Source organism: Geotrypetes seraphini, chromosome 6, assembly GCF_902459505.1.
Source record: "Geotrypetes seraphini chromosome 6, aGeoSer1.1, whole genome shotgun sequence".
Taxonomy (NCBI): Eukaryota; Metazoa; Chordata; class Amphibia; order Gymnophiona; family Dermophiidae; genus Geotrypetes; species Geotrypetes seraphini.
This window is the reverse complement of record NC_047089.1, coordinates 38,599,713-38,625,286: the sequence shown is the minus strand read 5'-3', so window position 1 is coordinate 38,625,286 and position 25,574 is coordinate 38,599,713. Positions and strand designations below refer to the sequence as shown.

The window sequence follows — 25,574 nt, the reverse complement described above, 5'->3', positions numbered from 1 at the left end:
AGAGACAGACAAACAGGAAAAAAAACCCCAAACAGAAGGACAAAGGAGAGAGAGATACACAGAAAAAAAACCAGACACACATATAGCAGCCAAAGAGACAAACACCAAAACAAACACAGACAGAAACCAAAAGTAAGAAATACAGACAGCAGCCAAAGAGATAGATAGAAGATGACAGTCAAAAAACCACACAGAAGAACAGGGGTCGGGTGGCCGGCTCTCTTGATTCCTTGCCGGCCCCCCACCTTCCCTTCTCGCGGTCTCAAAAAATTACAAACTGCTGCACAGGAAAATGGACAGGGGAAGGAATGCTGCTGCAGCTGCTGCACAGGGAAGTGGGGGGAGGAAAATGCTGCACAGGGAAGTGGAAAGAGGGGAAATGCTGCTGCACAGGGAAATGGAGGGGGAGGGAACGCTGATATGGCTACTGTACAGGAAATTGGAGAGGGGGAGATAAATGCTGCATAGGGGGCAGGAAGAGAGACAGATAGAAAAAAAGACAAATAGTAGGAGGGAGGGAGACAGAAAGAAAAGAAGAAAGACACAAGGGCAAGGAGAGAGACAGAAATGTAACGGGCTTAAACATTAGTCCTATTATAAAATCAAGCTCTATCAGAACAGTAAAATACTAATACAGGTTGCCTACACAAGTAGTGCGATCAATACCACAGACAGGCTTAAAGAGGTGAGATAAGACGGGTCTGGAATGATCTAAGTACAATAGGAACTTGCTTGGAAGCAGAGGACTAGATTACATTGCCTGATGAGGTCCCTTCCATCCCATGTAGTGGTGGTCATATAGAAGTACGTTTATGATTCCTGCATTCTAACTATGGTCTTAGATTACATACCGAGCCCTCTTGCCGCAATGTCAGTGGCAAAAAGAACAGCAGCTTTCTTACGAACAAAGTCATTATAAACCTCCATCCTCTTCATCTGCTGCTGTTTGCCGTGGAGAGCCAGGACAGGAATTCCAGGACGGAGCCTGCAGAAAACCCGGAACAAATATTGAACCTGTAAAAGAGAGAAGGGAAGGGAAAAAAAAGTTAGCAAGATACATGTGAAGGGCAATAATTAGGTGCCACATTTACCCATGTTCGTGCGCAGTTACCCGTAGAAGAGCCAGCAGGGCACCCAAGCACTATTCTGCAACAGCATACATAAGTGAGAGTGTACATTTACATATAGATTTATTTCCATTTACAGTATAATCTGCCTTTAACCAAGATAGAGTACAAAAAAAAAGGGAAAACAACAATACAATAAATGAAAAGGCTCACGAGCGGGATTCCCAGTTACATGCAAAATGTACAAAGCTTACAGAATGCAGTCAAACCTCGGTATGCGAGTAACCCGGTTTGCGAGTGTTTTGCAAGGCGAGCAAAACATTCTCGCAAAACTTGTCTCGCAAACCGTGTGTTGACTCGATTTGCGAGCACCCCCCCCCCCCCCCCGATAACCGGCATCGCTCCCCCCCCCCGCGCACGAACCGGCACACCCCACCCAAACAACTTGAACTTACCCCCCCGTCTGGCACCGGCACGCAACCCACAGGACGTGCCCGTGCCGCTAGAAGATCTTTCTCTGAGATCTCCAAGAATCTCAGCGAGAGGGAGAATTAGAAGGCCTTGAGCATGCGCAGATGCATGCTCAAGGCCAGCAGAGGCAGGAAGATATTCTAGCGGCACGGGCACGTCCTGTGGGTTGTGTGCCGGTGCCAGACGGGGGGGTAAGTTCAAGTTGTTCGGGCGGGGGTTGCCGGTTCGCACGGGGGGGAGGGGAGCAGCGCCATTGGCCTCAGGGGGGTGGGAACGTATTAAAGCGAGTTTCCATTATTTCCTATGGGGAAACTCGCTTTGATATACGAGTATTTTGGCTTACGAGCATGCTTCTGGAACAAATTATGCTCGTAAACCAAGGTTCCACTGTACTTTGTTATGTTCAACCCTACCATATTTACATGACTGAAGTAATGCCAGGTGTAACTGTGGGCATATAAAGATAAGGTGTGATGATACTGGGTTCATTACTGTTCTATAATGGAATCTGGGTGCCTCACTGTAGAGAATGGCATGACGACACATTTGTCCCCATCCCCACCCCATGGGCTCTGTCCCCGCAGGCTCTTTCTCCAGCCCCATAGATTCTATCCTCATTTGCACAAGTATTAAAGTATTAAAAAAAGATGGTTGAGAGTTATTTAATTTTATGAATATTTACTGCTTGGAAATCGCTTAGAAATTAGGCGGTATACAAATTTTTTAAAATAAAATAAATCACAAATAGAGCCTTCATTTTGATATACCAAAATATACAAAATATACAAAAATGACACTGGAGGTAATTATCAAGTATTAAGTTTTCACCCATTCAGGGTTCTTTCAAAGAGAAAGACACTTCTTTTCTTACTCACATTCACATCACTGGCTTGAGCCCATCCTCCCTACCTTCTTTCTAACCTTAAATATAATTTTTATTTCTTCAATGACTCACATTAAAACTACTGTTTAATACTAAAGGAACTATGTAGTTCATTAATACTAAAAACTATTTAGACCTCACAGTTCATTTCAGAGACTCTGGACCGACAGAAAGTGCACTAGTGCAAAAGTGTACTAGTGCTTTAAAGTGCCATTTCATAAAGTGCCATTTCAAAAAGTGCATATGTGCTGTAAACTTTTAAACCTCATAGAGCTTAAAGTACTTAGCTTTGTTCTTATGTTCTTTAAGAATTAGGACCGTTGCTTGCTGCTCTCAGTCCCGACTATAGTGTCAAAATTGTTATGTTTGTGTCAATGGAGGGTGAATCATTAGAGACTTCAAGATACCATTCGGCTAACAAGGTGGCGAAAAAGCATCAAAACACATTGGACAGCAATACATACACAGTGGAAAAAGCTGTCTCTTACTATCAAAGGCATAAACTCCACCTTTTAATTCTCTTGAAAAAGTCTCAAAATGAAAAAACAACCCCGCCACGTACGCAACAGAGTGACTTATCTGACACTGGGAGTCAAATGGGGTCTTCTGATGCGCACTCTCACATCAGCGAAGGATGAGCACAGGATGAGTATTAAAAGGTGGAGTTTATGCCTTTGATAGTAATAGAAAAAGCTTTTTCCACTGTGTATGTATTGCTGTCCAATGTGTTTTGAGGCTTTTTCGCCACCTTGTTAGCCAATTGGTATCTTGAAGTCTCTAATGATTCACCCCTCCATTGACACAAACATAACAATTTTGAATGTATAGTTCGGGACTTTGGTACAATCTTCCGAAAGATTCGGTTACCTGTGTTTTTACATCATCTGGGAAGATAACTGGATTGTCTTTCAGAACTAGGTGTAAAAAAGAACCAACAATATGTAGTGGGTGAACAGAAAAACAAGTGTCTGAAATGCTGGAATTACAAGAAAGCGAAAGATGTTGTTTATACAAACCTGGGATTAATATTTGCAAGCTCTGCATCCTAAGGGCCGTAATGCGATTTTAAGTTGGGTCTCTTAATTGGGCTTTTATTTAGTTGAATGAAGAGGGTATCATTGGGTGAGGAGGGGAAGGTGGTACAGGTTATTGAAAGGTTCAAACACATAGTTACATATAGATAAAGTGGGGGTTTATTGAAAGTGGAATTTGTCTTTTTTTATTATGTATATTATATTATTATATTTGATGCATTATTGTTGTGCTTTGATGTTGTATTTGATGATGTTTGCATCAATAAAACTGTTTGAATCTAAATGTTGGAAATGCTCCTTGATGCCAGCAACAATAGATGAATCTGTTGCAGTAACAGTAAGATGCTTGAACAACTGGAAATGTGATGGAAGGACATTGCAGGTGGTAGGAACCTGATCGGCAGACAACTCACAAATAATGTTATTTAACAGTAGTTTATTTAAATCCAAAAGCAGCTTCTGCAGTTTCTTTTAATCACTGGATTCAGTTGTCAGTTGTTTAAGATGTGTTAAGTTTTTACATATTGATACTAGCATTTTATAGATGCTGTTCTACCTAGTTGGCACAGTCTAGAGCAGGGATGTCAAAGTCGGTCCTCGAGGGCCGCAATCCAGTCGGGTTTTCAAGATTTCCCCAATGAATATGCATGAGATCTATTTGCCTGCACTGTTCTCATGAATTGGGGGAAATCCTGAAAACCCGGCTGGATTGTGGCCCTCTAGGACCGACTTTTGACACCTGTGGTCTAGAGAAAGATTATAGGATTATTGCAATTCTATCTACCTCAGCCTAACCAAGAAAAGCCTCCACAGACTTCAGCGGATTCAGAACGCCACAGCTAAGCTTGTTTTCGCGAAAAGCAAATTTGATCATGTCTCACCACTCCTGTCTAAGCTCCATTGGCTCCCAGTAATCCCCAGGATCCACTTCAAATGTGCGTGTCTGGCCTACAAGATCCTACATGGCATCCTTCCTGCCGTTATCCCTCTATCCTGGAACTCCCCAACCCCTACTTCCTCCAGATCCTCCCAAATTTTTAAACTATCCTTCCCTTCCATAAAAGGTATTTCCCATGTAGGCAAACTTGGGTCATCCCTCCCCTTTAGAATCACTGAGATCTGGAATAACCTCACCTCCCCTCTCCGAACCTCAAGCTCCCTCCAACTCTTCCGCAAACACCTAAAAACCTGGCTATTCTCAAAACTGTAACACTTCCCCCCTCTTAGGCCTCTCACCTTCCCCCTTTACACCTAACTCTTTAATCTCTCCACTGTAGTTCCTCTCTCATCTTTCTTCCTGTAAACCGTGCCGAGTTCCGCATTCGTGGAGATGGTGCGGTATATAAACCCAAGGTTTAGTTTAGTTTAGAAAGACACGGGGACTCAAGTTTTTTCCCATCCCTACAGGCCCTGTCCTCAGCCCCACCCCATCCTCAATCCATAGTTATCTGTGGGTGCCTGTCCCTGTGCCATTCTCCACCCCCTGAAGTTACAGAATAGGTTCTCACCTAAATGAAGTCCTTTCTTTATGTGGTACTTCATAGCTGGTTTTAAGGGCTAAATATCACACTCGTGCAGCAAGCTCTGGAAACCCTATATTGTCAGATTCAGCTTTTTTGGCAATCAAACAAGCCCACAAACATCCCAAGTCTGTTCTCTGCTGCTATGTACTTTTGCCCTTTTAAATGAATGTACTCTGCTGAGAACAAGCCACTCATAATAGTTGAATAATAGATTTTGTAATTAAAAAATAAAGACAAAAGAAAAGACATAGCTAATTTCAAGAATACCTCTTTGCAGCTTGCAAAAAACACAATGCTCTTTTTCTTCAGGTGGCTTTTCAGGAAGGAGTACAGCATATTCACTTTCTGCTGCAGGTCACAAACGACATACCTCTGCTCCAAGGTCGCTGGAGTGCTGTAACAGAAAGACAGTGCAAGAGCTGCAATTATAAATCTCTTACAATGTCCATGCAGAGTAACATAGTAACATAGTAACATAATAGATGACGGCAGATAAAGACCCGAATGGTCCATCCAGTCTGCCCAACCTGATTCAATTTAAATTTTTTTTTTTTTCTTCTTAGCTATTTCTGGGCGAGAATCCAAAGCTTTACCCGGTACTGTGCTTGAGTTCCAACTGCCAAAATCTCTGTTAAGACTTACTGCAGCCCATCCTCCTCCAAACGGCCATGTACAGACACAGACCGTACAAGTCTGCCCAGTAACTGGCCTAGTTCAATCTTTAATATTATTTTCTGATTCTAAATCTTCTGTGTTCATCCCACGCTTCTTTGAACTCAGTCACAGTTTTACTCTCCACCACCTCTCTCGGGAGCGCATTCCAGGCATCCACCACCCTCTCCGTAAAGTAGAATTTCCTAACATTGCCCCTGAATCTACCACCCCTCAACCTCAAATTATGTCCTCTGGTTTTACCATTTTCCTTTCTCTGGAAAAGATTTTGTTCTACGTTAATACCCTTTAAGTATTTGAACGTCTGAATCATATCTCCCCTGTCTCTCCTTTCCTCTAGGGTATACATATTCAGGGCTTCCAGTCTCTCCTCATACGTCTTCTGGCGCAAGCCTCCTATCATTTTCGTCGCCCTCCTCTGGACCGCCTCAAGTCTTCTTACGTCTTTCGCCAGATACGGTCTCCAAAACTGAACACAATACTCCAAGTGGGGCCTCACCAATGACCTGTACAGGGGCATCAACACCTTCTTCCTTCTACTGACTACGCCTCTCTTTATACAGCCCAGAATCCTTCTGGCAGCAGCCACTGCCTTGTCACACTGTTTTTTCGCCTTTAGATCTTCGGACACTATCACCCCAAGGTCCCTCTCCCCGTCCGTGCATATCAGCTTCTCTCCTCCCAGCATATACGGTTCCTTCCTATTATTAATCCCCAAATGCATTACTCTGCATTTCTTTGCATTGAATTTTAGTTGCCAGGCATTAGACCATTCCTCCAACTTTTGCAGATCCTTTTTCATATTTTCCACTCCCTCTTCAGTGTCTACTCTGTTACAAATCTTGGTATCATCTGCAAAAAGGCACACTTTTCCTTCTAGCCCTTCAGCAATGTCACTTACATACATATTGAACAGGATTGGCCCCAGCACCGAACCCTGAGGGACTCCACTAGTCACCTTTCCTTCCTTCGAGCGACTTCCATTAACCACCACCCTCTGGCGTCTGTCCGATAGCCAGTTTCTGACCCAGTTCACCACTTTGGGTCCTAACTTCAGCCCTTCAAGTTTGTTCAACAGCCTCCTGATCAGTGCCAAACTGATCGACAGCATCGGTAATCTACTGAACAGATGGGATGAAGCATGGCCACGTCGGGTTATGATTTTAATCTGAGTTTATAGGTTCTAGTTGATACCATTAACCAGTGATAATTTCTTAGACATTTGATTTGCTGTGGTACTTGCTGCAGTCTTCAAAAGTCACACCCTCCCCTTCGTGTGGGTGTTTCTGTGCCAGAGTAAATACCCCTTCACAATTATCTAATCAGCGATCTAGCCAACTATATATTTTTATGGGAGCCTAATGAAAATCAACACTCAAAGACACTGATAGGAGATCAATCGCAAGTCATTTTAAATTAAAAAGAGAGAAAAAAAAAATAAGAGAAGCCTTTATTCACGCCACATAAAAGATGGAGAATGGCGAGGCTCCAGCAGGCGGAAAAAAAAAGTCTCATTGAAACATGATGGCAGATAAAGGCCAAATGGCTCATCTAATCTGCCCATATGCAGTAACCATTATCTCTTTCTCTCTCTGAGAGATCCCACATGCCTATCCCAGGCCCTCTTGACACAGTCTCTGTTTCCACCATCTCTTCCGGGAGACTGTTCCACGCATCAACCACCCATTCTGTAAAAAAAGTATTTCCTCAGATAACTCCAGAGCCTATCACCAGCGTTATCTTGTGAGTTCTTATTTATAAGCTGGTATAAATCGTTCAAAGCTCACTCCAGCCTATCCAAACCAGCTTGTCATTTGCAGGATACAGACCGTAAAATTCTGCCCAACACTGTCCTCATGCTCCAAATTACTGGAGTTCCAATCAAAGACCTCCCCAGATCACTCTAAACATATACAGGACACACACCATGCAAGTCTGCCCAGTACCGGCCTTAGTTCTTCAATTTATACCATTCATTTTCTAGTTAGAGATCTCTGTGTTCATCCCACGCTTTTTTGAATTTCATCTCCACCACCTCTCTTGGCATTCTAGGCATCAACCAAGGAGTCAGATTTTCAGGATCTCCCTAACAAATATTCATTTCTAAATATTAAAGAAGCTATTCTATAAATACTTTAAATTCCATTCAATTACGCTGTCAGTTTTAATAATAATATATTTTCAAAAATCATATTCTTACCACAAATTTAGGGCTCCTTTTATCGAGCCGCGCTAGCGGGGTTAGCGTGCACGACTTTTCATCACGCGCTATTACGCACGTTAAACCGCTAGCGCGGCTTGATAAAAGGAGCCCTTAATATCATATTCTTACCACACATTTAATATCAAACCACATACCAAGATGAGCCCCACACATAAATAAATTGATTAATTATAATACAATGCAATATATAAATAGGACAAACATCCACTAATTTTCAAATTCAGTCCTGAAATTCTCTGTTCTTCGTCAAACAAACTAACAGTTTGTGTGCTTCAAACTGTGTCCCATTAGATGTTTTGCAAATTAAAGGACACTTGCGGGCACAAGACTGGCTTTCTTATCAACAGGTCTCTCACTGAACCCGGCTACTTTGAACGAAGATATGGCAAATATGGTTCAAGAAACTTTCACTTTGTCCCAACAAGTTAAAGCCAGTTTATCCTTTTATCAAGTTAGCCTGGGAACCTTTACTTCTTCAGGGGACAATGATACTTTGGAAGAGGTCTGAAATAGAGATCTCACACCTATGGAACTGATTACAGGGGACTTCTCATGAAACATCTAAAAGGACTTGACACGTTCAATTACTTTACAATATAAGTTTCTTCTTCGTCTATTTTGTGTCACCTTATCATGCCTATATAATAATAATAATAATAATAATAATAATAGCAGTTTATATACCGCAGGACCGTGAAGTTCTATGCAGTTTACAATGATTAAAAATGTTACACATTGCTACAAATTGTTACAAAAACTAGTGACTAATATCTCTAGAGATCAGCTATTGTGGGAAAGATTGTGCAAATCCGCTACCTAGGTACTTCAGGAACAGATATGTTTTTAGGTGTCTCCTGAATTCCCCATAAGTATATTTCCTCATTCAGAGTGTCCCAAATGTCACTATACGCCTGCTGGTTTGATACATATGTTTTGGTCATGTGAGAGAATACAAATCTTCTGATCCCTTTGAGAGCAGATATATTGTTATTTTCTCATGTAAGGACATTGGGTCTGTCTAGGGGGGTAATGCATTCCTGCACAAGGCTTCACTAAAAGCAAGAAGATGTATTCTTGTAAATTGGAGAAATCTGACACCCCCCCCACTTTCACCTTATGGAGAAATGAAATGTTTACATTGTTGAAAATTGAATAATTTGGATGTTAAGAGAGGGTCACCTTAACTACGGAAACGGTATAAAGAAATTTGGTCACCTATATGGGAAGGTTTGTCATATAGAGCACGTAGTATACTATTGAATTCATGATGCTGGAGCTCTCAGGGGTTGGGACAGGTAGGGGAGAGGTGGGTTGTTCAGTTTAAACTGTTCCTAGTTGTTATATTATTTAAAGCTAATGTGAAGAATAAATGTGGATAGCTTTATATTGAAGGTTGATATTTGTCATAGTCTGTATTCTGTCATGTTGTATATCAATGGAAAATCAATAATTATATTTTTAAAAATCTAGACGTTTCATCTTGCAGTTCAATGTCAATAAGGGTAGTCTGTTAAATTTCTGCATCACACCAAAACTGCCCATGTGAAGAAAGGAATCAGGACTGGTGTTAGGGGATTGCCCTGGTCCCTCATGCCTGTCTGAAACTGGTAGGCTTTGGGGATCCTCTCCCAAATTTCTGCTCTGAATCCCAGTAAGTTTAACCTCAGCCCTGAAAGGAACAAGGATTTTAGAGAGGGAAAAAAACAACCCATTGCATACCTGAATTTTGCCTTTTCGTGAACCCAAACGTACTCAGGATCCTTCAAACTCAGTCGTGCAAGATCCTTCACAGATTTTGTTTGAGTGGCTGAAAAAAGCAAAGTCTGACGCTTCTTGGGTAGATTTTCTACAATTGCATTCATAGTATCAGCAAACCCCATGTCCAGGATTCTATCAGCTTCATCAAGAACTGAAATGTAACATAGGAAAAGTGCGTCATCAGGCAGCATCCAACCTTCAGAACCAAAACCCAGGCAACAGAGGACATGGAGAAGTAACCTTTGCCATTTAACCAGCCAGCCCTACCACAACCTTGCAGTGCAGCCTTAGTGGGAACCGCAGACAAAGCCAACGATGCCTACAGAAATTCTGCATATTAAAGAGCACTTTAAACAGCCATATTTATTGTGCAAGACAAGAATCCAAAATACTGGGCATTCCAGCAAGTTATTCACAAAATACTTTTCTAAATGACTTTTTCTAAAGGGCTCACCCAAGCTTTAAACAGATTACACTCAAAACACTGTTACAGCTTAGTAGTTACTCACTCAGCATGTGAAGATTAGATGCATGGAAATAGGAAGTTTCATCCATATGCTGTAAAAGCCGCCCAGGTGTACAAACAAGTATATTGGTACGGTTGATGCGTCCCGATTCGTGCTTCAAATCCTAAAATAATTAGTCAAATAAACCTTCCGTCAACACTGTTCACAGCAATTTGAATTCACTGGTATTCAATTGATATTCAGCAGACTGGCTCCTACAGAAGGATAAAAAGATGGCTTATCGGCCAGTGTTCCCCATAGTAAGGCTCAGAGGCCAGTGACAGCCCCCAGCAACTCTAAGTGCAACCCCTGACCACTGTTCCCTCTAAGCTGTGCGCTCGTGCGCACGCACACAACTTGCCGAACCCGCGCACACAAATTAAAATAGCGCGCACAAAAAAATAAATTTTTGGCTAAAATGATTTATTGAAATGAGACTTTATGTTACATAAAGTGTAACTAAAATTACGTTGTGTTTTCGTTAATTCAGATTAAACTCAAAAACCTGCCCATAAATGCCCATAACTGAACTCTGGGCCCTCTGACAATCATTTTTATAGCGCACACAAATTTCTTTAAAATGCGCACAGATGAAATTTTTTGCGCACACAGCCTATGAAAAATTAGAGGGAACATTGTCCCTGACTCTACCCCATCTTTGCCAGAAAACGCTGCTATTACTTCTCTATAAGTTATTCTGTTTCCTACCTGCACCATGCACTTCTCAGTGAGTTTGAATCACGTACAGCTCGAACACCTACACTAGTGTCATGAAACTCAGCTGGGAATAGTACAATTCAAACTCACTGATGCCATGGGCTGACCAATCAAGAAAGAATAACTCTTCTAGAGGTGGCTCCAACAAGCCTCCGTAGAATGTACAGAAGATTTTTTTTTTTTTTAAAGTGTGGGGAGCGGTAGGGAAGTGACACCATGGGACAGAAAAGATGCTTAGAGCTGGAGCTTCATGCAATTGGTCTCTTATTAGCCATAATTTTGAGCATCCTGGGTTCAGTCAGCAGTGTTGTATAAAATGGTCAGGAGTGAGGGTGTAAAGACCTCCAAATGAAAAGCTAGCAATTTAAGAGAACTTTCCTACACTAAAAGAAAGCAAGAGCCCTTCATGCGAGAAAAAATGGCAACAGAAGGCTCTATTAAGGAACAGCATGATGGCAGGCCACAGTGAGAAGCAGGCGATAACAATAGCTACCAATAAGGGAAGATCTTAGGAATTGATTTTTGGAATAGAAAGTGGAGTTTGGGTCTGTGAAGCAGGAGATTCTGTACTGCAATGAGACGCTGGGTCATGAAGTGGAAGATGTTGAGTTCCATCTAGATGAACAAGGAGAGGAACTGATGGTGGTTTTTAGAAGCATCAAATCTCTCAAACAGTACAATCAGAGAATTATGGATAAAGTTGAAGACCTTAAGAACAGTTTTAGAAGGAAGGTAAAATTATGTTCTTACCTGTTAATTTTCTTTCCTTTAGAAGCAGCAGATGAATCCAGAGACCAATGGGATAGCTCACTTCTACCAGCAGGTGGAGATAGAGAAACTGATTAACAGGTGTACTTATTTGCTGGCACTCCTCCTGTCTCATCAGTATAGCTCCTTGCCCAAGCACATTTAACCATCAGTAGGTATAGCATGTAAAAAACTTCTTTCCCAGAACACCTCGCGAACAGCAACGATACAGAATACAATCATGAACAACACCCAATCACTAAAAGCCGTACACGAAAAACTGACAACCAGATACCAGAAAGGGTGGGGCTCTGGATTCATCTGCTGCTTCTAAAGGAAAGAAAATTAACAGGTAAGAACATAATTTTACCTTCCTTAGCAAAGCAGCAGATGAATCCAGAGACCAATGGGATGTAGCAAAGCAATCCTTAATTTGGGTGGGAAGCAAACGCCGCCTTCGCAACGACCGAAGCATCAAAAAACCCCTATCGCATGTGCCCGCACATCCATGCAGAGACGCGGAGAGAAGGTACTCTCGGAAGACCAGTTAGCCGTGAGACAAATCTCCTCCAAGGCAAAACCCCTCTGGGCCGAGCCCAAGAAGCAGCCATCGCTCCAGCGGAATGGTCATGAAGTTCAATCGCCACCCGCTCCCCTGCCAGCAGGCAAGTATAAAGAATGTCCTCCTGGACCATTGAGCGAGGTAGGCATCGGATGCCGCCATACGCCTGAGGCGTTCCTTGAAGAATCCCAAAAAGGAGATATAAACCACTAACAGTTGTTAGAAACCGATCTCGCGGAGAACGCTACATACGTTTCAAAAAATGCAGTGAATAAAAGTACTGCTTCCACTATCTCCTTCCAGGAAGAAGGAAGGAAAAGCGAGCATGATGTAAAAGAAAGGATGACACCCCCCTAGAAAGAAATAGTGGTACCATCCGAACTGACACCCCATATGACGGAAATAAGGAATAGGAATCCCCGTTGAACAAGGCCTGCAACATCGCAACTGCAAAGCTGAAGCCATGACCACAAGGAATCCCATGGACAACCGCACAGCTCTTTAGAGCCCCAAAGGACAAGGCTAAAATGAAGCCATCGGTAACTTAGAAGAAGTACGTGAATGAATTACACCAAACCGGGCTTTCTAAGAGGTGCATGAATATACCGCCTTCTCTTTAGGAACTGAACTACAGGAAGCTGAGAAGTCAGCGAAGGGCCATATACCTAGTTCCTGTAACAAGCCAAGAATGGTAATTGAAGCTGAAGGGAATTGAACGCTATGCCATCGGCAATATACCTGTGCTAAAAAGGAACTCAGGAAGGGTGCAACTGTTGAGAAGTATTCAAGAAAGGAAACACCTCCAAAAGGAAGCAGAAGCCACAGGAGAAGACGTCTGTAGCGCCTGGATAAGAGAAGAAACAACCTGCTTCGCATTACCGTCACACGCCAGTCAAGACTGCTCAAAAGCTAGGTCGTAATACCAAAGTAGTATGAATATCCATGTTGATCTCAATCAAGGAGAGCAAAGTCGGAGATAAAAGGAAACTTCTTAGTCCGGCTGTCGAAAGGCTCAACAGATCCACATAGCAAGGATGGCGCAGCCAAGCCAGAGATTGTACCAATACTGTGCCCCTAAAGCGAGCTTGAGATGGCAAATCCAAGCTATCATCAGCCAGGGGAAAACAGTGAAAAAGAGAAACCAGAGGATTTTTTTTTTTTTTTTTCAAGCCTACAGCACCTGGTATTCCCAGGTGGTCACCCATCCAGGTACTAAACAGGCCCTATCCTGGTTGGCTTCTGAGATCAGACGGGATCGGGCACATTCAGGGTGGTATGGCTGTAAGAAAGAAGCCACACTGTTACCCCCTTTAACTCCCACTTCCTGTGCCCGCCTAAGAAGCTAGGAAGCATGGAATTGTGAGACGAGGCCATGAGGTCAAGTTCCAGGAGATCTTATTTCCACCACAAGAAAAGTGGAACACCTGAGCCAAAATTCCCAATAACCAGGATGTAGAAGATATCACTATAACTAACGTCTACACTTCTAGAGCGTACGCAGTGCTGTACACAGTAACATCCAATAAATGAGCTATGCTCAGATTTCGCAGAGAGAAAGACTAACCAAACTCTTTTCCTGACCTGAAAAATGATCGGTCAACCGAATAGAAAGATGAGGGTCCACCCATCGAAGTAGAACAACCACTGTACCTGGCAACTGAGTACATCACCTACTGCCCAAGCTGCAGAGAAACACCCCCATCATAATACTGACTGAAAGGGCCCTCAGCGGCATTCCGGAAGAATGGTCTGAAGCTCCAGAAAGGAAGCCTGACCATGCTCAAGAGTAGAAGAAGGAACCAGAACTTAGTCGCCTCTGAAGACCAGACTCCTGAAGCTGAGGATGGAAGCCACCGAGCCCCCCAACCCGACAGTCCGGAATAGTCGGTGGTCATAAGCTAGTCCAGGAAAGACCGAGGTATGCCCTGGAAAGACAATCTTTCTGAGCCCCTAAATCATACAAAGCTATGCAGGAGAAGCCTAGCAACTAATAGGAGCCCAGAGATACCGAGAACCACTGGAATAAAAGCGGCTGCTGAGCGTTAGAAGGGAAAGCAAGCCGAGGTTCCCAGAGGGGTCAGCAATATGGATGCTAGAACCTGAACAGAATCCCATACTCTTAGCCATGGTAAGCGAAGAACGCCAATCTGAGATCGAGACTCCACACTCAAGGCTCTGGAAAGAATTACAAGTCTCTCCTATAAGAATAACCGCCTCAACCCGATATACCTATAACTAGTATAGGAAAAAAGAGCACTGCAAATATGAAGATGCGCATGTAAAGAATTGAGGAAAAGAAACCACCCGCTTCGTGTCAGTCAAAAGACCCGACTGGAAGTCGTCCGAATCAAGCAGGCAGTCAAGCATAAATCAGACAAATCGCCTGGCAGTGCCACCGAACCCTTGGGTAGGTGAAATGGAATGTGCCCCAAACCGAAAGCGCTGCTCCGAGAGAGGCAGGCCAACCTAGTGCAGACTCAGAGTCCATAGAGAAAATGTAAATATCTTCCCAGGTTGACTGCAGAAATGGGTAACCCTGAGAAACTAATGCAGCCGAATGGAATCCAGCCTGCCCAAAGCCCCCATCTTGGCCACCCACTAATAAGTGGTACCCTAAGAACTACAAGAACTGTCCCGAGGACCAGCCACACTTCAAAGAGAAACGCAAAACAGAGAGACTCTGGAAACGTGAGGAGGATGCAAAGGTGCAAGCATCCTGAAAAAAGTTCACAGCTCCCTGACCTGACAGTAAAGCGACTACTCCTTCATGAGAAAACTGTCAACCTGGAAAAAGAACACCATCTTGTGATGTGAAGGGGAGCATGAGGACATTCAGCAACCTGCCTGAGCTTTACGCAAGCAAAGGAAAGACAAGGCGCACCAGGCGTAATCCAGAAGCAGCATACGCCTCTCCAGAGAAACGAGCTGTACCTGGCCGAAAACAGACCAGGTTTCCACTCCAAAAGAGAGCGTAAGGGGAGAATTCATTGGGCATACAGTGCCAGCTACCCTACGACCTCGCAAGCAGAGGATCTTGCCCTTAGGGATCAGCCGCCACTAGACCATGCTTCTAGAGCGGAAGGCCGTCTAGCTTTTTTTTTTTTTTTTTTTTAAATAGACTTGAACCTTCGCCTCTTCTTTTGGAGCCATATCAGCTCTACTCCTTAGCTGGGGCTTGAACCTCAGCTCCTTGTTACTAACCCAGCACACAACCCTTGCGCCACCAGGTTTTCACAGACAAGCTGGCCCACAGCAAGAAGAAAAGAACCATCAGGCCTCAAGAGAGACCCTCCACTCGGAATTCCTGCAACTACCCCGCAGAAACAAGTCAAGAGCCCAAGCAGGCGGACGCAGCACCCAGGCACAAGGCCTAAGGAAACCTCCAACATCGCCGCACGTTATCGGAACCCCGAGTGAAGAAATGAACCACACGAATGATACACTGGCACGCCCTTGACACCTACTCCACCTTGCTGTTCGCTAACCCATAAGGCAGCAAAACCAAGCGTAGGCAGCCAAACTCAGGGCAGAAACTTAATGTGGAAGTGCCTAGGTATATAAATGGACAGCCCCCAATAACAACCTCTTTTTTTTTTTTTTTCTTGTTAAGAGAAGCATGTGGACAACACCACAGCAAATGGAGCACTGCAATACGGGGCACAGCTGATTTCAAACAAAAATAAGCCACGGTACACGCTTAAGTTAGCTGTAGGACATGAGTCAATGAACCTCGCGGCGCTGGGGGCCCAAGCGCGGGCACTTTCCTGCCAGAATCAAAACTGGCTGGCTTCCCCAACAGCGCTGTACAAAACAGACCGGGAGCTCATAGCCAAAACCGCAGCACACCGCTCCGCAAAGCAGACGGCAAGGCCCGCGCTGAGAAAGGCAGCCACCCAGAATAACTCCCCGAGTATTGCAGTGCTGGCGACCCAAACTCGGACCGTTTCGCGCCAAAATAGGCCGGCTCCTAGAACATTGCCGCTCACACCGGCTCGGAGCCCATAACCGAAGCGTATAAAAAATGCAAAACACACCTCGGGGAGGAAAGGGGAAAAGGCGCATGGCTCCCAACAGTAGGGGAGCACAAGCTCGCACCACCCACGCTATAGAACGATTCAGCTCCAGTTCAGATAATGTATAACACACCCGGAGCCGCCCTCACAATTTGCGGCCATATCGAGAGCCACACAGTTACATTTACCCACGGGTCGTGGCAGTATCAAGAAACAATGTCCCAGAAACTACCAACCCCACAGCACAAGCGCTAGGGTAAGAAAAAGAAGTGCTCCTTAGTTATGCGCAGGAATACAGAGGCCACCTACCTCACTGAAGCAAGCTCATACCAAAACATATTCCACCACAAAACAAAACTGCCATAGTTAAAAACCCACAGCTCTCACACAACCACAAAGCTCAGAGACCAGTAGAATAAAACACATACTCACAATCTACTGGATAGTGCCGGTAGACGCCGGCAACACCTGCTGCCCAGCACGAGCAGGGCAAAAAAGTCAGCTGTGTAGGCCCCCTTTTTTTTTTTTTTTTTTAAATGGGAAAGAAGAAAAATAGGGACCAGGGCAGACCCTCTATCATTGGAGGGAGGGTGAGGCAGGGACAAGGGGGGGGCCCAAGTGTAACCTCTAAAGCCGGCACCGATTAGCCGGACACCCCTGTCTCACTGAAGAGAAAAAACTCAACAGGAGAAACAGAATGGCAGTCTCACTGAAGAGAAAATCTCAACAGGAGGTAATAAAGTTCCAGCCACAGCCAGAATCCAGGAGCTAGTTGAATAGCGACTTCCACCTGCTTGGAGATAGAGAATACCGATGAGACAGGAGGAGTGCCAGCAAATAAGTACACCTGTTAATCAGTTTCTCTATCTCCACCTGCTGGTAGAAGTGAGCTATCCCATTGGTCTCTGGATTCATCTGCTGCTTTGCTAAGGAAGGTATGTTAGACAGATTGTGAGCCCTCTGGGAGAAATAAGGAAAAATGGCTGCATACCTGAATGTAAACTGCTTAGACAATTAATAGGCAGTATAAAACTAACCCAAATAAATACATAAATAAATAATCTGTGTATAAAGGGTGTTCCTTTTTTCCAGGGTTTGTTCAAGGGACTTTCTTAGGGTGGAGAGAGAAGACGTTGGGCAGAAAGGCACCAGCACATGCTCAGCATGGGCACTGCCTAAAGATTTAAAGCGACAGTACACTTAGTTGTGTCCGTACAGAGTTCCATGAGAACATTATGCCTGCTTCTCCTAGAGCAGAGGTGTCAAAGTCATTCCTCGAGGGCCGCAATCCAGTCGGGTTTTCAGGATTTCCCCAATGAATATGCATTAAAGCAGTGCACGCAAACAGATCTCATGCATATTCATTGGGAAAATCCTGAAAACCCGGCTAGATTGCGGCCCTCGAGGAGGGACTTTGACACCCCTGTCCTAGAGAAAGAAATAGTACAGAGGAGTAGAGAGGAATAGATTTTGTTTTAGTTACACAAGTCACTCTGAACGCATCTAATCAGCCAAATCAACTACCTCATTGGACGGTGTCAGAGATTGACTCCTCCCCTTTTCCCTGTGTGCTGGCCACCTTGCCAGCATTGAAATTTTCAAAATATTTTTCCAGTGTTTCCTGGGTAGTAAATTTTAATTGTACTTATTATACTGTACTTCCTTCTGAACCAGGTAAATCAAAGCAGGTTACAAAACACAAGGAACTCCAATGATTTGATAGAACAGGAAGAAAAGAAGTGACAGCACAATGTAAGAGTGACTAGGATGCAAAATAGATTAAAGTTAAAGGTCATTGCAATAGAACAGAGGAAGAGAAGGGCAAGCAAGACAACGAGTACATGTATGACATCAGCAGCAATACTGTGTCTCCCTACACCCTAAGCCACCTAAAACTCACCAAATGCTTGTGTGACAGGTAGATTTTCAAGTCTGCCCTATATATGGTATAGGAAACTCCTAGCTGGAGGGAAGATGAAACGTTATTCCAGAGTGACGGAGTCACAATGAAAAAGCCACCAGGTCTAGTGGTGTCTGGGCAGACTATAAGAAGAGGTACAATGAGTCATAAGGGAAGCAAGATAAAGCAGATTAGCCAAGACTAAGACTGTCAGAATCTTGGCAGGAATCCTGTATTGAGCTTGGAGCCAATGATACTGGAAAAGATGCAGGGTAGAATGATCATAAGAGTATTTTAATGTTCAGCATAAGATCCAGATGGCAGCAATTTGTACGGTTTGCAAATGTTCAACTAGAGACAACCAACTTCAGCAAAAACTACATTACAGTAGTTGAGGTATAAAAGTATGAAAACACAGGAGTGAGATTTGGGCAGCCTTATCGAGGAAGGGGCATACAGTATGCAAATGGCACAATCCACAAAAACTGTTTCACAGTGACCCAGACCTGCAAATCAAAAGGAGAGCTATTAGAATTGAAAGTGTAACAATCTCCAGAAAATACTGTACAGATCCAATGGCTCATGCTGATATAGATGACTTGTACTGTACTATCCATTCTACATTCAACATTTGCATTAAAGGACCTCATCCCCTTGCCTATTAAGACCTACAGCTCTATTTCACCCAAAGAAACTACATGCATATCTGTACTCAGTCTCCTCAGTCAACCCTGCTCATCAGTAAAACATGCTACGAAGGTTGGTCAGTACGAGTTCACTGTTATTAGTTCATACTGCTCTAATCAGGTTGTTCATCTAGAACAGACATGGGTAACTTCAGTCCTCAAGGGCCGGAATCCGATCGGATTTTCAGGATTCCCCCAATGAATATGCATGAGATCTATTTGCTTTCACTGCTTTCAATGCACATTCATTGGGGAAATCCTGAAAACCCGATTGGATTCCAGCCCTCGAGGACCAGAGGTGCCCACCCCTGATCTAGAACACAGGCTTTCACTCCTGTCCTCAAGGACCATCAATAAGTCAGAATTTCAGGGTCTCTCTAATGAATATATATGGAATATTTGCACACAATGGGACTAGTAGGCATGCATCTCTCTCTCCTGCATATTCATTAAGGATTGGGAATGAAGGCCAAGGATCTAGAACAGGGGTGTCCAACCTTTTGGCTTCGCTGGGCCGCACTGGCCGGAAAAAATGTTTCTGGGGCCGCACAAACACGCAAATGCTGCAGCAAGACAGAGGAAGGAGCCGGCAAGATGGTAAACACTCGGGGGCAGCAGAGGAAAACACTGCATCGCTCTCGACCGGGGACGCACAAAATACTTCACTGGGCCGCATGCGGCCCTCAAGCTGCAGGTTGAACACCCCTGATCTAGAACATTTAAAACTAAGCTAGGGGTAGGCAGGAACCCACTAACCTTGCCACCAATGATAAGCCCTGCTGAAAATTCATGGTTTTTCCCCACTTTACGCAGGACCTCAAAGGTCTGGTAAGCCAGCTCACGAGTTGGTGATATTATCAGGACCCCAAGTCCGTCATCTGCTGTCCACTGCTGCCGATACAAGCACTCCAAAGCCTACAGGATCAAGAGATATACTATGCACTGAATCAAGGACATAAGCAGCCAATTCAAATCATACACTTAATTTAAAGCATAAGGTTTGTCTTTAATAGATTATGCTCCTAGGAAGTTGGTGACTCAGATGTTTGGGGAGGTTAAAGAAGGGAGGGGCTAGGATGGGGCATGGCAGTGCAATTTAAAATCTTTGAAGTGGTGAGGGTGACACCTATGTCAACAGTAAATCGACAGCAAGTTACTGACTTCCTATGAGTGCAACACCAGAGAATTAGAAACAGTGATGCTTTATCAATCTTACTGTAAACCGTGTCAAGCTCTATTTTTATAGAGATGATGCAGTTTATAAGCTTAAGATTTTGTTTAGTCCCCTTATACTGTGCAAAATAAAAATCAACATATATACAGCAGACTCTCTGTTAACCGAAACTCAAGAAACCAGAACTCTCAAGCACCCAGCAACAAAAAACAAAGAAATACTGTAATAATTTAAATGAAAATAAAATCAATTTCTGGTGGAAATTTAAATGTAAACTTGGCACGCCACACCTGAGTATGCCCATTAAGTGCAGAGGAGGGGAGATGGATGGATACTGGACCCATAAGTGGGAAGAGAAGGGGGGGAGAAAAGTGACCAGAAAGAAGGGAAGAACAGATGCTGTACCTACACTTGGAGGTGGGGGATGATAAAGTGAGGTGGGAAGGGAGACAACTATTTTTACAGTAAATTTCAAGCAACCAGAAACTACAGTTATCCGGCCTCCACCAATCCCCATGGGTGCTGGATAACTGAGTTTACTGTATCACCTTATTTTCCATTTTTATTTTTGTTTAGTGATCTGGAATGTTTATGAGGTTACTACTGAAAATCAGTTTAAGCAACTATCTTCTTTTCCCCGCTCTGTATCTGCCCCTGGTGCCATTCCCTTTTTATGCTCTTAAATTTTTTTACTGAAATTTTGAGTTAAAATTTATGCAGTTAGCCTCAATAAATTTTCAAAAAGGCCAATATAATACTAATAATAATAATAACGTTATTTTTATATACCGCCATACCACAAGCAGTTCAAAGCGGTTTACTGTGTATAGACAGCGATTTTACAAAAGCTTTCAAAATTACATCAGCTTATTAAGATTAATAAATTTTTAACTGGAAGCATATGAGAATACATCAAAATAGATATGGAGTCAGAGAAATTTATTGAAAAGATAAGTTTTGATTGACTTTCTAAAAGTTTCATAATAAAATGCATTTGGTTAAACATTTATTCCATTTGCCTGCTTGGAATGATAATGACTTGTCAATTTATGCATATAACTCTCAAAGTTATTAACATAAATAATTTGAATATCGGGCCTCATGTTTTTAGATGATATGTTCGCGTTTTGAGTGCAGAGGAGCTTTATCACACATCTCCACATGACTTTGCTACTCAGTCTTGTTGGGCTGTTCACAGTTTCTAGTGCAACGGAGGATGAGAAATTTCAGATTCAAACTGGAACACTCTCATCACTACTTACAGGAATGAGAAAAGCCAGAGTTTTGCCAGATCCTGTCTTTGCAGCCCCAAGTACATCCTTCCCTTGTAAAGCTGGGCCAATTGTCTGCTTCTGGATCTCTGTCGGCATACGATACTGTGCCTCCAGTAAACCTAGGAAAGGAGGAAAACACGTGCTCATTCACACCTTCAAGAATTCTGTAAATGCAGCCTACATGCTCTCAATCAAAGCAGATGAAATAACTCACCTGCAGACATCTTCTGGAGTCAAACAAACAACTATGAAAGCAGGATTTCAATTTTATACAATTCAGCTTTTCCTGCCTCTTCCTCTCTGCGCATTAATACCTTAAAACAGGGGCAGGGCCACTGTTGGAACAGAATACTGGGCTAGTTGGATCCTTGGTCTGACCCACTAGGACAACTCTTATGCTCTTATCAAGGTCACTAAACTAGGTGTAAGTGTAGCTGATAAAAGTCTAGGCTCTGTCCCTGTGTAATCCCTCCTCCATTAAAAGAAAAGAGAAGGGCTCACCTGGCAGTTCCATGCATCTCTTTCCACTTATATAAGTAGAGAAAGTTATTCCAGCAACCTCAAGATCTTCCCTCCCATGTTGCCCACTCCTGATTTATGGGGATTTAGGGAACATTTTTTAAAACATGACAAGCTGGTGGTCCTCCAGGACAGGTTTGAGAACCACTGAACTAAATCAGCCTAAGAATTCTCATTTACCATTACAGTACTTTCTATGTTAATGTCCAACAGTAATCGTTCATTTCTGACTCTTTAAAGAGATTCTCTTACAGTTCAAGATACTGAAGCGGATAGACTTAGTAGATAAGGACAGGTTGTTCACCCTCTCCAAGGTAGGGAGAACAAGAGGGCACTCTTTAAAGTTGAAAGGGGATAGATTCCGTATAAATGTAAGGAAGTTCTTCTTCACCCAGAGAGTGGTGGAAAACTGGAACACTCTCCCGGAGGCTGTCATAGGGGAAAACACCCTCCAGGGATTCAAGACAAAGTTAGACAAGTTCCTACTGAACAAGGACATACGCTGGTAGGGCTAGTCACAGTTAGGGCAGTTGGGGGTGGGTCAGTAGAGTGGGCAGACCTGATGGGCTATGGCCCTTATCTGCCGTCATCTTCTATGTTTCTGTGGTCTTTGACCAAAAGGGCCGCCATATGAGCGGACTGCTGGGCATGATAGACCACTGATCTGACCCAGCAGCGGCATCTCTTATGTTCCAGATCCTCTCAGAGGAGCCATGCTAGCTAGCATCACAGGTTATCTTTCACACACACTGAATCCCATTTGTCCCCACAGACTAGGACAGGGATGAAGGGATTCTGCAAACTGATTTTCATTATAAACCCAACAGATATTCATGAGATAGATCTGTATATAACAGAGGTAATATCCATGCATATCTCATTGGGGATATCCTGAAATCCTAGCCTGTTTGCAGCATCTGAGACTAGAACTCCTACATTGCTGAGCTACAATAGGATCATCACTGGGTCAACAAACACAGTGCATGATTTAACTGAATTCAATGCCAGAGAAGATCAGTTTAGAGACCTTCCACTATGGTTGCTCCAAGGGATTCTAAGAAACTGCAGAATTTAATATAATTTGCTTTTAATTAAGAAAACATTATTTTTTCCTGTGCATACTTCTGTAGCACTGTACAAGTTGCTGTGCAGCTCTCTTAAGTATGTTGTTTCACAACAGAAATCAAAAAACATACCTTTCAAAGTCTTTTTTGACAAAGGGAAATCTGAAAACTTTATGATTTCATTAACATTTACCTGAAACAAAGAGAATTGCATTTATACAAGAGCACAGTATGTAATCATTATCTCACATTAGCCCTGTTTACTAAATTGCAATAAAGTATGCTGGGCAAAGGGGAGCTGCAGGTCAGCTGATTCCATTTTATATAAGGCACCAGTGCAGAACAAGCATCTAAGATTCATTCCTATAAACACTTTGGCTTTAACCACTGTACTACACACTCCCTCCCACCCACCCCCATGTATCCTCTTCTCCACCTGAAACCAACATAGCCACTGCAGCAATAGCAAAATCCTCACCCTCCAAGATGCCTTCATAATCATTCAAGTTGCTGCATTTTGAATAAGCTGTTGCTGGCCTAATAAATGGTTTGATAAACCCAAGTAGAATGTCTTACAATGTTATTGCCTGCAGTGCTAAGAAATCCAAATAAGGGCGAAGCTCCTAACCTTCTTCAGTTTATGGTGCACCCACTTCACCAACTCACTAATCTGTTCTTCCATATAGCACATCTTTCATCTTTTCCAAACACTATCCACTTTCAATCGCTTAAAACATGCCCCAGCCCTCTCCCTACCCTATCTTCAGAATCTCAGCTTTGGCCAAATTTATTTATTTAGTCATTTATTTAGCCCGTCCTCTCAAAGGAGCCCAAAACAGGTTACAAGAATACATTCATATTATGAGTAGGACATACTTTAGTGAGAAATACAGAATTTACAGCATTTACAGTGTAGACAAAGAGTCTTAGATTTCAGCATTTACAGTGTGGACATAACATACAGACTTAAAATACAGACTTAGTGGACATGGAGGTAAAGTAGCTTTCTTAGCAGGGGGTGCATCTTTGAATGTGGTACTAATTATGGTTATATTAGCGGTGGCAAGCAAGTTTTAGTGAGGTTCCGTTTGGTGTATTTGATGGTTTCTTTGCAATCCATCAGTCAGGGATGAGGACGCAGGTGGTTAAGGAGCTGGGTTTGTAAAGAGGAAGTGCATTATCCTTAAACCAAGCAGTTATAGTTAATGGGGTGGAGCAAACTATTACACCTCAGACCAGGGCTGCCCAAGTCCGGTCCTCGAGATCTACTGGCAGGCCAGGTTTTCAGGATAACCACAATGAATATGCATGAGAGAGATTTGCCTGCACTGTCTTCTTGGTATGCAAATTTCTCTCATGCATGTTCACTGTGGATATCCTGAAAATTTGGCTTGCCAGTAGATCTCGAGGACCGGACTTGGGCAGCCCTGCCTCAGACCAAATGAGCCACCTCTGTTATCTACTATATGAGCCAAGCTCAGGGATTGGCTTATGAACTAAAATGAGGATCCCTGTAATATTACAGAATAAACCACCTATCGGGCCGTCCCGTCAAAATAGAGGAATACATAATCATTATTAGAACATGATAACTAAACCTCTTCCAAGGAAGAAATCTATATAAAGTTGCAATTGCTTGCCCCCTTGCTTAAGGTGAGAAATACTCTTTCCCTGTCTTACTTCGGAATATAGTTCTGCTCAAAGTAAGAAATATTATTCTTCTCTTTTATCTCAGAAGTACCCTTCTGTACTTCTTAATCGTCTTCCTCTTGCTCACCTCGAGATACCTTTCCACGAGGCGGCTGATGCTCTCTCTCTCGATCTGCCAATCCGGCTTCTTCGTCAGTTTCCTCTGCAACTTAAATTTCTCTTTTTTATTTGTGTACTTCTTCTTCCACCTATTAAAACCCCGTACCGGATCCTTGCTGCGCTCTGGAAACCCCATACCCCCTTCACACGCAGACCCAGCTACAGAAACAGAGCAGCACGCCGCAGCAACTGGACGTCGCCGGGATATGACGTCATACGCAAGCGCCGACGACTCTGTTCCGCCTGCAATGTACAAAAGTAAACTGATCGAAGTATAAGTGGGCAGCGCGCAGCTGGTTGCTGAAGCTCCAGCTTATGTACACTGTTTGGAATGTTAAGGAGGAAAAGGTAGAACACAGAGGCAGTAAAAAAGATTTTTTTTACACTTGTTTCTGTTTTAATGGAAGATAAAGGTCAAGAAGTGAGTTGCTAGACCTGTAAGGATGTGACCAGATCTGCTGTGTTGTAAGGTACACGTGTTATTTTTGTGTAGAGTTACAAGATGTCCACATGTCCTTTTGGTTTGTTTGGTTGATTTTTTTTTAGAGGACTGTCAGGGTATCAGGATGGATTTTCAAAACCTGGCACCCCAAGCTCAGGGCCGCGTCTGAAGGGCCTCTGAGTAGTACTGCCTGATTCGCTTTAGTGAATTGATTCAAATCGATTCATTTGATTTAAAAAATCAGACTCGCCGATTCAGTGAGTCTTGAGTCTCCTGACATACATTACATCTGGGAACTGTCAAGGGAGTGGAAAATGGGAATGGGGATGTTGTACCTTTGGGTCGCTCTGCAGTGTGGCCATGCCTTGGATGTGGTGTGCAGTTCTGGTTGTCTTATTTCAGGGAGGATGTAGGGGGGTACAGAAAAGGGTAACGAGGGTAGGGTAATGGGACGACTTCCCTGTGGGGGAGAGCTGGGGCTCTTCGGCTTGGAGGGGAGGCGGCTCAAGGGTGATGTGGTGGAGGTCTG

At 43.4% G+C, this 25,574-nt stretch overlaps 1 protein-coding gene and 1 non-coding gene across 2 annotated transcripts in view; both read right to left on the bottom strand.

The window, feature by feature from the left end:
* DDX10 (DEAD-box helicase 10) overlaps window positions 1-24,844 on the bottom strand; it is a 306,374-nt gene extending 281,530 nt beyond the window's left edge. The window contains exons 1-8 of the mRNA XM_033948773.1: window positions 24,572-24,844; window positions 22,927-22,987; window positions 21,200-21,330; window positions 19,520-19,678; window positions 10,142-10,262; window positions 9,594-9,783; window positions 5,246-5,372; window positions 852-1,014 (exon numbers count right to left, since the gene is read on the bottom strand). Coding sequence (XP_033804664.1) covers window positions 852-1,014; window positions 5,246-5,372; window positions 9,594-9,783; window positions 10,142-10,262; window positions 19,520-19,678; window positions 21,200-21,330; window positions 22,927-22,987; window positions 24,572-24,739 — 1,120 coding nt within the window. The 5' untranslated portion in view covers window positions 24,740-24,844. The remainder of the gene's footprint in view (window positions 1-851; window positions 1,015-5,245; window positions 5,373-9,593; window positions 9,784-10,141; window positions 10,263-19,519; window positions 19,679-21,199; window positions 21,331-22,926; window positions 22,988-24,571) is intronic.
* On the bottom strand, window positions 13,333-13,451 carry LOC117363238. The gene has a single exon (XR_004540012.1). It is a non-coding gene; the product is annotated as a 5S ribosomal RNA (ribosomal RNA).
* Window positions 24,845-25,574: the final 730 nt, after the last annotated feature.